The sequence below is a fragment of the Pseudophryne corroboree genome, chromosome 4 (assembly GCF_028390025.1).
Source record: "Pseudophryne corroboree isolate aPseCor3 chromosome 4, aPseCor3.hap2, whole genome shotgun sequence".
NCBI lineage: Eukaryota > Metazoa > Chordata > Amphibia > Anura > Myobatrachidae > Pseudophryne > Pseudophryne corroboree.
The window spans coordinates 194,482,546-194,495,199 of record NC_086447.1 but is presented as its reverse complement, the minus strand read 5'-3'; the positions used below and the strand labels follow the sequence as shown (position 1 = coordinate 194,495,199).

Genomic DNA, 12,654 nt, shown 5'->3' with positions numbered 1-12,654 from the left:
CGTGGGTAAGCGTTGTTGCGACCCGGCGGAGAGTTGTTGAAGCAACTCTTTCTAAGGTTACGTATAAGACGCTTTTTAGAAAGATCACTCAAGAATAAATAGTAAGACTACAAAAATAAAATAATAAAGCTTAGGGCTGCTAAAAACGAGCATACCTCTGACCATGGTCCTGGGTCCTGCTGAGCCAAACAAAAAACTGATTTGCCTGAGCCAGGAGGCGGGGATATATAGATGGGGGCCCGTTGCATGCTGGGAGGCCGAAAAGCTTTGACCGACTGGTGCAAATCCGTTGTCACTTCATCATATCCCATTGTTATCCTGTGGATAACCTGTGGACCCTGCTGGAGAAAGAAGATCTTGCCAATCCCGAATGTGACTACACTGAAAGATGTTTCTGACCGTAAGTTGGATACAGCTCTTAAGTTCATCTTTGTGGCTGCGGGAGCATCCCACAGACCTACGCTGGTAAGCGCCTGGATAAATACAGCTATTGTTGCTTGGGCTGGACAGATAGTTCGAGCAGTGGCGGAAGATAATAATCAGGAGGAGATATCCTGACTTGTGGAGCATTTTCGTGAATCGTCCACTTATCTTTGCCAAGTGGCAAAGGAGGCTAGCAGGATAGCATACCGCATCTCAGCTTCAGCAGTTTCAGCCAGAAGTATTCTGTGGCTCAGAGACTTGGCAGGTGGATTCAGACTCTAAAAAGGCAGTGGAAGCAATCCCTTTTGTTGGGGAGACCTTATTTGGTCCTGAATTGGACAAGTGGATCTCACAGGCCAAGGCAGGAAAGTCTACGTTACTGCCTACTACATATCCTAGGAACACTCCTCCGATGAGAAGAAACTACTCCTGTACCGACTTTCACTTCATTTAGGACACGGGGGTAGTTCAGACCTGATCGTAGCAGCAAATTTGTTAGCAGTTGTGCAAAACCATGTGCACTGCAGGTGTGGCAGATAAAACATTTGCAGAGAGAGTTAGATTTGGGTGGGTTATTTTGTTTCTGTGCAGAGTAAATACTGCCTGCTTTATTTTTACACTGCAATTTAGATTTCAGTTTGAACACACCCCACCCAAGTCTAACTCTCTGCACGTTATATTTGCCCAACTTCTAACAAATTTGCTGCTACGATCAGGTCTGAATTCACTGCTCTACCGTTCAGTCTGTCATCAGCCCCGAGGATCTTCACAAAGATCATGGCAGTAATGGTGGCGAAACTGAGAGCATTGGGGGTAACAATAATACCATATTTGGACGATCGCCTTATCAAGGCACCATTTCAGGAACTGTTGATCCGGGATGCTCTGATTACTCACCAGACTCTGTTTCAACACGGTTGGATTTGTGAACTTCAAAAAATCCAACTTGAAACCAACACAGAGAATTCAATTATTGGGTCTTATCATGGATACCATACGACTGAGTGTTCCTTCAGGAAGACAAGATTCAAGACATCATGACAATGGTACACCAGGTTTTACAAAACCAGACGGTGTTGCTGCATCTTTGTATACGACTTCTAGGGAAGATGGTGGCATCCTTCAAAGCGATCCAATACAGGCCTTTTCAGATAAATCCGATTGCGCAGGGGGGCAGGCAGGCACCTGTCTCTTAACCGACGAATTTACTTGTCACCTCAAGCCAGAACCTTGCTGTTTTGGTGGTAGGTTCTTGTGAATCAATCAGCGGGAAAATGATTTGGGATGTTGGGACTGGCTAATTTTGACAACATATGCAAGTCTCGGGTTGGGGCGCAGTACTGGGCAACAATCAATGTCAGGGAAAGATGGTTACTGTATGAGAGTCATCTACTGATAAATGTACTGGAGCTTCGAGCCATCTACAATGTGCTTCTTCAATTGGTGAGCATAGTGCGAGATCGACACATGAGAGGGCAATCAGACAATATGACGGCAGCAGCATACATAAACCGTCAGGGAGGAACAAGAAGCCGCACAGCTTTAAAGGAGGCCTTTGACAGAGGTCTTGGACAGAAAAGCACAACATAATCCTATTGGTGGTCTTCATTCCAGGTGTAGAGAATTGGGAGGCAGATTACCTCAGCCGTTAGGACATGCATCCGGGAGAATGGAGTCTACATCCCCAAGTCTTTGAGGCAGTGGTGAGACGGTGGGGGCTACCACAAGTAGACCTACAGATGTATCCACTGTTATCTTAAGTAGTTTTCTGTGCCTAGTCACAACATGACTTATTAGCATAAACCCTTCAGCTATTGTTCTCAACTGCAATACAGTACAGAGAACAATACAGCAGGGTATTCAGTAATTACAGCAGGGGATTAAGTCTGACTGGCCAGTCACAGTTAATCCTATTAACCGTCAAGATAAATGTGGATACATCTGTAATAGCATCGCGAAACAACCATCAACTTCCGAGATATGTAGCCAGGATGCGGGATCCAGCGGCAAAGGCAGTGGACGCGCTAGCTATTCACTGGCCATACGACCTGGTATACATATTCCCACCGTTTTCCCTATTACCAAAGGTGTTAAAAAAGGGGAAACAGGAAGGAGCGTGGGTGATTCTGATAGCGCCGGATTGGCCTAGTTGAAGCTGGTACTCTGATCTGAGGGGTCTTCTGGCGGAAGAACCTTGGAGGTTGCCGCAGAGGGAAGATCTGTTGTCCCAGGGCCTTTTTCAACACCCAGATCTGAACCGCCTGCGTTTGACGGCGTGGTTCTTGAAACCAGGATACTAAAAGAAAAGGGTATTCCAAAAGCGGCTATTACCATGATGGCGGCAAGAAAACCGGTTACTGCGGCACACTATTATAGGATCTGGAAGAGATACATGGACTGAGTCAGACTAAGGGTTGGAACCCCAGAGAATTCTACCTTACCAGGTTGTTGAGTTTCCTCCAAACTGATTTGGATGGAGGTTTGAGGTTGGGATCCCCGAAGGTACAGGTATCTGTTCTTTCAGTTTTTTTGCAGCAACGTCTGGTGTCCAGGAGGTACAGACATTTCTACAGAGAGTTTTGCGGCTGCAACCACCGCTTCGTCCGCCCACAGCTCCGTGGGACCTTAACTTGGTGTTAAACTTCCTGATCTGACCTTTTTCGAGCATTTGGAAGGGACAGATCTTAAATATGTGTCCTGGAATACTGTCTTGCTCCTTGCATTGGCCTCGGCAAGGCGAGTATCGGAATTGGGAACTGTATCCTGTAAGAGCCCTTTTCTTGTTTTCCACAAGTATAGGGCGGAACTCCGTAGTAGGGCTGAGTTCTTACCTTAGGTGGTGTCGGGTTTTCACATAAACCAACCGATCGTGGTTCCATCTTTTCAGGTTTCGGAAGGGGACTGTTCCTTAGATGCGGTCAGGGCATTACAGGTTTACGTACAGGCTACGAGTGCCCTTAAGAAGTCAGATGGTTTGTTTGTGCTGTATATTGGACCCAAGAGGGGTTGGCCAGCTACAAAACAAACCTTGTCCAGATAGATAAGGCTCGCCATCAGACAGGCGTATGCCTCCAGTGGTAAGAGAGTTACGTTTAGGGTGGGGGCTCATACCAGCAGGTCGGTAGAAGCCTCTTGGGCGGCTGCCAGAGGAGCTACTACTGGTCAACTTTGTAAAGCAGCAACGTGGTCCTCAGTACATACGTTCAGTCGCTTCTACAAATTTGATACTTTTGCGGCTAAAGAATCCAAGTTTGGCCATTTGGTTTTGCAGGCTTGAGACAGCTCTCCCGCCCATGAGAGTATATTTGGGATGTCCCCAGCTGTCTAACTTCAGTGTCCCCTAGTGGATGAGATAGAAAAGAGCATTTTGGTACTTATCGTTAAATCCATATCTCTAAATCCACTCGGGGACACTGGACGCCCACCTCGGTGCTGCCAACCTGCGTGTTCTGATTAGTTTTGACTTAAACTTGTTTGTTTACAGTTGTTAGTTCTTGGTTGATGTTTGGCGTTGTGGTTGGGTCCTTCCTGAATGGAAGTTCTTTCATGTTTCTTCTTCTCTCCGTTAATTTTTCAAACTAGAGGGATGGGGGTGTGAAGGAAGAGGAGCCAGCTATATAGGGGTTTTTTTTTTAGTATTTTTTTTTTTTTGATTGTGCCACCTCCGGTCTGCATATTTCACACCCCAGCTGTCTAACTCCAGTGTCCCCAAGTGGATTCCGAGACATGGATTTAACGGTAAGTACCAAAATCCTCTTATTGCTTAATTGTTTGTCCACACAAAAATGATAAATGAAATATATACTGGCTTTGGGAAGATTGCATAGCACTACACAGTATAACCTACAGTTATTGTCCTGCTCCTCTGCATTGCTGGGACAATAGTCCAAACTGTTTGGGGAAGGGTGGGGGAGGGACACAGGCCGTGTTGCAGCATGCTGCATCGCAGCCAAGACTAGTATCGCTACATCTGTAGTAAGAAAAAAAATGGGAATCTAAATACCTGGTCAGATACACAAGTAAAATGACTTCCCAGGGCAACAGCCGGGTGAAATAGAGGTGTCCAAACCACTTACAGTAATGTATGTAATGCAAAGCAATCAGTTCTGTGAGGAAAAATAGAAGTGCAGAAACCGAGACAAATGCAATCCCCAACTTTGAACAAATCTGCACAGATCTGTTGCTCGCACACACACAACTCGCATGGAAAATATACGAAACCTTGTCAATAGGACACCAATACCAGATAGTAAGATATATGGTGTAAGTCAGAGGTTCCCAAACGCGGTCCTCAAGGAACCCCAACGGTCCTGGTTTTAAATGTATCCATGCTTGGCCACAGGTGACTTAATTAGCACCTTAGTCAATTTGATTTAACCATCTGTGCTGAGCCATGAATATACCTAAAACCTAGACTGTTGGGGTGTCTTGAGGACCGCGTTTGGGAACCTCTGGTGTAAGGAAAGCAGAAGACTGTAACCTGGCCCAGGAGCAACGTATCAAAAGGAGGGGGTCCCTCCACAGCAGGCTGGCAGCGTGTATTAGGTAGGGTAAAATGGCTTCCTGGCATTTGGTGGGAGTAGAGTGTGGAAGTAACTTAAGGCGGGAGCTCGTCAAAAGTGCAGTTGGGGACAACAGAGAGAAGGCCCCTCCTCTATGGGCAACCTGCGAGGGACCTCTTGCTGTTAGTACACATCTATGAGCCACACACAGCAGGAGGTCTGCCGCTACTACCTCAGCTTTCCACCTGCAGGGAGCCGCTAACCTGATCCCGGTGTCCGGATGCGACCGCAGGACCCTGAAACCTGCATGGATAGAGCAGCAGTCTCTGGTGACATAGCTTTGACCCACCGGCGCTGGGAGCAATGGAGCTGGTGCTGTGAGTACTGCGGCGCAGAGAGCTACCAGCTGCCTTAGTAAGAAAAGAAAGAACGTTTACATATAGCAGCCTTATAAAAACCGAGAAGTTCGGGGGAAAAAACTGGCTGCCCTGGATGGGGTGGGTTATAGGGAGGAGCAGCCCCGGCTACACTGAAAACATTAACTATCTAGTGCACAGACTGCTGTGCACTGAGTAAACCCCATGGTGTTTCAGTGTCCCCCAGAAACAGAGAGAAAAATTAGTGAAAGTGCAGCACCGTCTCCCCCTTTATCAATTTAGATTGGGAAAAGTGGGGCTTCATAGCAGGACTCCGTACTGTTGTATTTCTTTACAGTAGCCTAATAAGCTGCCAAATCAGCTGTAGTAATTTGTAAGATCATTATAAAACATGTCGGTGAATTTGGTAAGGCGGAGACTGCATTTGCACTTTGTACCATATTGCCAAGTCTCGACTCTGTAGAGCCACTTGTTTGTCAAAAGGGACACTGACCCTGTTACTTAGTGCTTGGGACGAGCAACATGCAGCTAACGTCCAAAATGGACTTAAAAGGTCCCAGTTGTAAACCTGTAACTCATTTTATGGTATCGGAAACAAAAACATTTATTGCAAGCATGTTAATAATTTTGTTTTTATTCTGTAAAATTGGTTTATCAATCTGTGTCTATAGGTTGTGGAAGTTGAACTTCTCAGACATTCCCTTGGGGAGGAATTTCTCTACTCCCAATCTTCCAATGAATCTAGTCAATCTGAGGGGGGCACATCTGGACCAGCCATTGTTAAGTTATCGTCTCCAGTAAAAGCTGGTAATGAATTAACAGACAAAGGTAAATATGATGCTGTTATGAGGCACTTTATTTCTAAATATTTTAACCATTTTTTAATTTACTAAATCATTCTTGAGAAAAGAATTTAGACTTTCTCTTACGTCCTAGAGTATGCTGGAGTCCACATTAGTACCATGGGGTATAGACGGGTCTCTTGGGAGCCATGGGCACTTTAAGAGTTTAATAGTGTGGTCTGGCTCCTCCCTCTATGCCCCTCCTACCAGACTCAGTTTAGAAAATGTGCCCGGTGGAGCCGGTCACAGATAGGGGAGCACCTAGGAGTTTTTCTAGTTATATTGTTTTTTCTAAGAGTTAGGTACAGGAAGGCTGCTGGCAACAGCCTCCCTGCTTCGTGGGACTTAGGGGGGGGGGGGTAGGAACCAACTCTAGAAGTTAATGGTTCTCTATCTCCGCTGACAGGACACTGAGCTCCTGAGGGTGCTGATCGCAAGCCCACGAGGCGACCGCTCACTCCCGCAGCACGGTCGCCAACCCCTAACAGAGCCAGAAGATAGAGTGGTGAGTATGACGCTGGCACCCCGGTAAGCGGGTCGCCGGCGGGAATGGCGGCACAAGGGTAGGAGAGCAGCTCTGATAGGCTGCGCTTCGGAGGGCTCAGCGGTACTGATGCGCGGCGCTGTTGGGGGCGCCCTGGGCCAGCGCAAATACCCTACACTGGTCACAGATGCTAACAGGGGCTAATCCCACTGTTAGCAGCCAAATCACCTCAGGCCAGTATAATCCTTAAAAGCAGGAAGACGCGCCATTAAGGTTGCGGGGCTTCTTCCTCAGAGCGGATCCAGCACTCACCAGCACCATTTTCTCCCTGCAGATCACACTGAAGAGACGCTGACAGGGAGCGCTGCCCTCCACATAACTCCAGCACCTCTGCGGTACCAGGGTGTTATAGACAGGGTTGGAGAGTGTAGAAATAGCTGTTTAACCTATTAAGGTTATTCAGTCAGCGCTGGCTGTTTACTGTATAAACTGCCTATTGGGGCACTGTGTGGCTGACTCCATATACTATGTGTCTCTCTGAAGGTACTCTGGGGGAAACTGTGTCTGTATTTTCCTGTGTGTGTGTTTGTAAGCTCTGTATCTTGTGCTGCAGAGTGTGTATCTCCTGAAGAGTCTATTCCATGTACTCAGGACTGTAATATACTGTCTCAGCCTTCTGAATCCGAACCCGCATGGGTGGATTCTAGTAGGGGAATGTTATCCCAGATTTCTTCTCGGATAGCTCAAAATGAGACTGAAACACAGGTTTTGAGAAAGTCTGTTGAAGTTTTGTCGTATTCAGCTCCCACTGTTTACCCTAAGAAGTGTGCTCTTGCCCAGATAATGCAAGCTGACACGGATACCGACTCTGATACAGGGGACGGTGATGGGGGTGTGCAGGGAGGGGGATGTATCTCTTGCTAAGGGGGTGCAACTCATGATTGAGGCTATCAGGGACATTTTACACATTACTGATAAGGTACCTGAGCAAGTAGAGGAGGCTTATTTTACTGACAATAAGAAATCCTCCCTTACATTCCCTGCGTCTAAGGAATTAAACGCATTGTTTGAAAAATCCTGTGAAAACCCAGAGAAAAAAATCCGGATCCCAAAAGGGGTTCTCATTGCTTTTCCTTTCCCTGAGGAGTACAGGAAAAAGTGGGAAATCCCGCCTGTAGTAGACTCTTCTGTGTCTAGGTTGTCTAAAAAATTGGTTTTACCTGGCCCTGGGTCCATCGTTTTAAAAGAGCCGGCTGACCGTAAGATGGACACTACACTCAAATCCTTATATACGGCTACTGGCGTTGTATTACGACCCACTATTGCTTGTGCGTGGCTTTCTAAAGCCATAGTAAAGTGGTCAGGCACATTACTAGAGCAATTAGATTCTATGGATATAAGTGACATTGAATTGTTTTTTACGTCACATACAGGATTCTGCAGGTTTCATGGTGGAGGCCATGAAGGACCTTGGCCATCTTAATGCGAAGGCTTCTTCCATGGCTGTCTCGGCATGCAGGGGACTCTGACTGCGCCAATGATCTGCGGATACGGAATCCAAGAAGAGTGTGGAGAACCTACCATTCACAGGTCAGGCTCTGTTTGGGGAAGCATTAGATGCGTGGATCTTCACGCCAACTGCGGGTAAGTCAGCATTTTTTCCCTCAGCAGCACCACCTACTAGGAAATCTTATCCTACGTCTACAATGCAGTCCTTTCGGACCACGAAAGTAAAGTCCAAACCCCCTTCCACTTTCTTTAGAGGAGGTTGGGGGGAAATCCAGAAAACCTGCACCAACAGGTTCACAGGAACAGAAACCTGGTTCTGCTTCCTCAAAATCCTCAGCATGACGGTGGACCTCCCAGCCTGGAAATCGGGCAGGTGGGAGCAAGATTAAGAAATTTCAGTCATGTCTGGGCGTCATCAGACCTAGAGCCCTGGGTACAAAATATTGTTACCCAGGGGTACAGACTGGAGTTTTACAAGAACTCCCACCTCACAGGTTTGTCAAATCAGGTTTACCAGCTTTGCTGACAGAAAGTGCTATCCTACAGGAAGCCATTCAAAAATTGCTAAAGTCAAATGTCATTGTTCCAGTTCCACCTCACCTAGCAAACAAGGGTTATTACTCAAACCTGTTTGTGGTACCGAAACCGGATGGTTCGGTCAGGCCAATATTGAATCTAAAGTCGTTGAACCCTTATTTGAGGGAATTCAAATTCAAGATGGAGTCTCTGAGAGCGGTGATCTCAGGTCTGGAGGAGGGGGAATTTCTAGTATCCCTGGACATCAAGGATGTGTACCTTCACATTCCGATCTGGCCTCCTCACCAGGCTTATCTAAGATTTGCGCTGCTGGACTGTCACTATCAGTTCCAGGCACTGCCGTTTGGCCTCTCCACGGCACCAAGGGTGTTCACCAAGGTCATGGCGGAGATGATGCTACTCCTCCGCAAGCAGGGTGTGAACATAATTCCTTATCTGGATGATCTGCTAATAAAAGCGTCTTCCAGGGAGAAGCTGGTGCAGAGCATTGCTCTCTCAACTCAACTACTCCAGGATCATGGATGGATCCTGAATCTTCCAAAGTCGCATCTGGAGCCGACAAGGAGACTGTCCTTCCTGGGGATGATTCTCGACACGGAAGTACAGAGGGTATTTCTGCCGGAGGAGAAAACATTGGTGATACAAACAATGGTCCGGGATGTCCTGAAGCCAGTCCGGGTATCGGTTCATCAGTGCATTCGCCTTCTGGGGAAGATGGTTGCCTCCTACGAGGCTCTACAGTACGGAAGATTTCATGCGTGTCTTCCATCTGGATCTCCTGGACAACTGGTCGGGATCTCATCTTCACATGCACCAGAGGATTCGTCTGTCACAGAAAGCCAGAATCTCGCTCCTCGGGTGGCTGAAAACATGTCACCTACTAGAGGGCCGCCAGTTCGGGATTCAGAATTGTATCCTCCTAACCATGGATGCAAGTCTCAGAGGTTGGGGAGCAGTCACCCAAGGGGAAAACTTCCAAGAAAGGTGGTCAAGTCTGGAATCCATCCTTCCAATAAACATTCTGGAACTAAGGGCCGTTGACAACGGTCTTCTACAAGTGGTACATCTTCTGAAAGATCAGGCCATTCAGGTTCAGTCGGACAATGTAACGACTGTGGCATAAACCGACAAGGCAGAACGAAGAGCAGAGCTGCAATGTCGGAGGTAACAAGAATCATCCTCTGGGCGGAAAAGCACGCAGTGGTGCTGTCAGCAAACTTCATTCCGGGTGTGGACAATTGGGAAGCGGACTTCCTCAGCAGACATGATCTCCATCCAGGAGAGTGGTGCCTCCACCCAGAGGTGTTCACAGAGGTGACAAGTCTTTGGGGAGTACCTCAAATAGACATGACGGCCTCCCGCCTCAACAAGAAGCTTCGGAGGTACTGTTCCAGGTCAAGAGACCCACAAGCAGTGACGGTGGACGACCTGGTAACTCCGTGGGTGTTTCAGTCAGTGTATGTGTTCCCTCCACTTCCACTCATCCCAAGGATTCTCAAACTAATCAAAAGAACAAGAGTTCAGGCGATCCTCATTGCTCTGGACTGGCCAAGAAGGGCTTGATACGCGGCTCTTCTGGAGTTACTGCTGGAAGATCCAAGTCCTCTTCCTCTTAGAGAGGACCTTCTGCAACAGGAGCCGTTCGCTTATCAAGACTTACCGCGGCTACGTTTGACGGCATGGAAGTTGAACGCCAGATCTTAGCTCGGAAGGGCATTCCGAACAAGGTTATTCCTACCGTGATACAGGCTAAGAAAGGAGTAACGTCTAAACATTAACATCGAATTTGTAAAAAGTACGTGTCTTGGTGTGAAACTCGGTGGAGTTTCAACTAGGGCAGTTTCTCCTCTTTCTGCAAGCAGTTGTGGATGTGGGCCTGCGTTTGGGCTCCATTAAAGTCCAGATTTCCTCCTTGTCCATTTTCTTCCAGAAACAATTGGCTGTCCTCCCTGAGGTTCAGACTTTCTTGAAAGGTGTTCTGCACATCCAGCTACCATTTGTGCCTCCTACGGCACCTTGGGATCTTAATGTGGTGCTGCAGTTCCTGCAGTCGGATTGGTTTGAACCTTTACAGGAGGTTGAAGTCAAATTTCTCACTTGGAATGCAGTCACACTTTTGGCATTGGCATCTGCTAGACGTGTGTCGGAATTGGGGGCATTGTCCTGCAAGAGCCCCTACTTGATTTTTCATGAAGATATTGCTGACGCGTCCTGAGCTCAGCTCTGTCTTCCGAAGGTTGTGTTGACTTTTCATATCAACCGATCTATTGTGGTGCCAGTGGCTACTGACTCCTCAATTACTTCAAAATCCTTGGACGTTGTGAGGGCTTTGAAGATTTATGTGAAGAGAACTTCTTGTCACAGAAAGTCGGACGCTTTGTTTGTCCTTTATGATCCCAACAAGGTTGGGTGTCCTGCTTCTAAGCAGACGATTTCTCGCTGGGTCAGGTTTACTATCCAGCATGCCTATTCTACAGCAGGCTTGCTGTGTCCGAAATCTGTTAAGGCCCACTCTACTCGTAAAGTGGGTTCTTCCTGGGCGGCTGCCCGGGGAGTCTCTGCTTTACTTGCCGATCGGCTACTTGGTCAGGATCGAACACGTTTGCTAAGTTCTACAAGTTCGATACTTTGGTCTCTGATGACCTAAAGTTTGGTCAATCAGTTCTGCAGGAGCCTCCGCGCTCTCCCTCCCGTACTGGGAGCTTTGGTACATCCCCATGGTACTAATGTGGACCCCAGCATCCTCTAGGACGTAAGAGAAAATAGCATTTTAATTACCTACCGGTAAATCCTTTTCTCTTAGTCTGTAGAGGATGCTGGGCGCCCGCCCAGCGCTTCGTTTTCCTGCATTTGTTACTTAGTTAGTTACTGCGTTGTTACTTGGTTAAGTGCTGCATTGTTTCTTTAAGTACTGTTGTTCAGCCGTTGCTGACTTGTTTCAAGCTAGTTAGCTTGGTTTTCTGTTATGTGTGAGCTGGTGTGAATATCACCACTATCTGTGTATTTCCTTCTCTCGAAGTATGTCCGTCTCCTCGGGCACAGTTTCTAGACTGAGTCTGGTAGGAGGGTTATAGAGGGAGGAGCCAGTCAACACTATTAAACTCTTAAAGTGCCCATGGCTGCCAAGGGACCCGTCTATACCCCATGGTACTAATGTGGACCCCAGCATCCTCTACGGACTACGAGAAAAGGATTTACCGGTAGGTAATTTAAATCCTATTTTTGCAAAAACCTTGTTTGTATTTGTCATTATGTAGTCTCTAGTAGGCTCTATGAGGCAGATTTGGTTACCCAAGGGATGTGTTGCCTGGTCTCTACTCCCATGTAAAGTGCCTCACCACCTGGTGCAAGCAGTAACCGTGCGGCTGGGGGCTGCTTGCTGCACTACCCGGGAGGAGAGACCATACGACACAATCCGCAGCTAACTGAATTTGCTCCATGTGGTTTTTTGTAGGAACCATTTTACCATTTGTAAAATGTCTCTTATGTCTGTTACTTTGTCTTTCCTGCTCAATACCCATCTATGGAGCCATACTTTGCTATTTCATTCGTTTTTGCCATTTCATCTAATACCTGTGTGTACAAAGTATACTGAGCTGACTCTTAAAGCTACAATTTCCATTCAGAAATGTCTTTCTGACTGAGTGATAAAGATTATACTTCACGAGTAGAGACCAGTGACCTCCAAGAACTGGTGTACTTCAAGAGGCTCTGATGGTGCGCTGTACGCAATTGTATATTACAGATGTAAAATGCATTAATTTAAAAAAGCACTGTTAATATATGTAGCAGAATTGCGTTATGTAGTTATGCTCAATGTTACCTACTGTATCTGTTTTGCTGGGTCAGTATTGTCTTTAATACACTAGATACATTTCTCCATGTTGTGTATTGTGTACGGAAAAGAAAAAGGACACTAAAACATGCATACCAGAACATAATATATATAGTTTGGACACTTCCTTATTTTGGCTCTGTAT

At 46.8% G+C, this 12,654-nt stretch overlaps 1 protein-coding gene across 6 annotated transcripts in view; it reads left to right on the top strand.

The window, feature by feature from the left end:
- YEATS2 (YEATS domain containing 2) overlaps window positions 1–12,654 on the top strand; it is a 300,282-nt gene that overhangs the window by 124,345 nt on the left and 163,283 nt on the right. For all 6 annotated transcript variants that reach the window (XM_063915696.1, XM_063915693.1, XM_063915695.1 and 3 more), the window contains one exon: window positions 5,974–6,130. In XM_063915696.1, coding sequence (XP_063771766.1) covers window positions 5,974–6,130 — 157 coding nt within the window. The remainder of the gene's footprint in view (window positions 1–5,973; window positions 6,131–12,654) is intronic.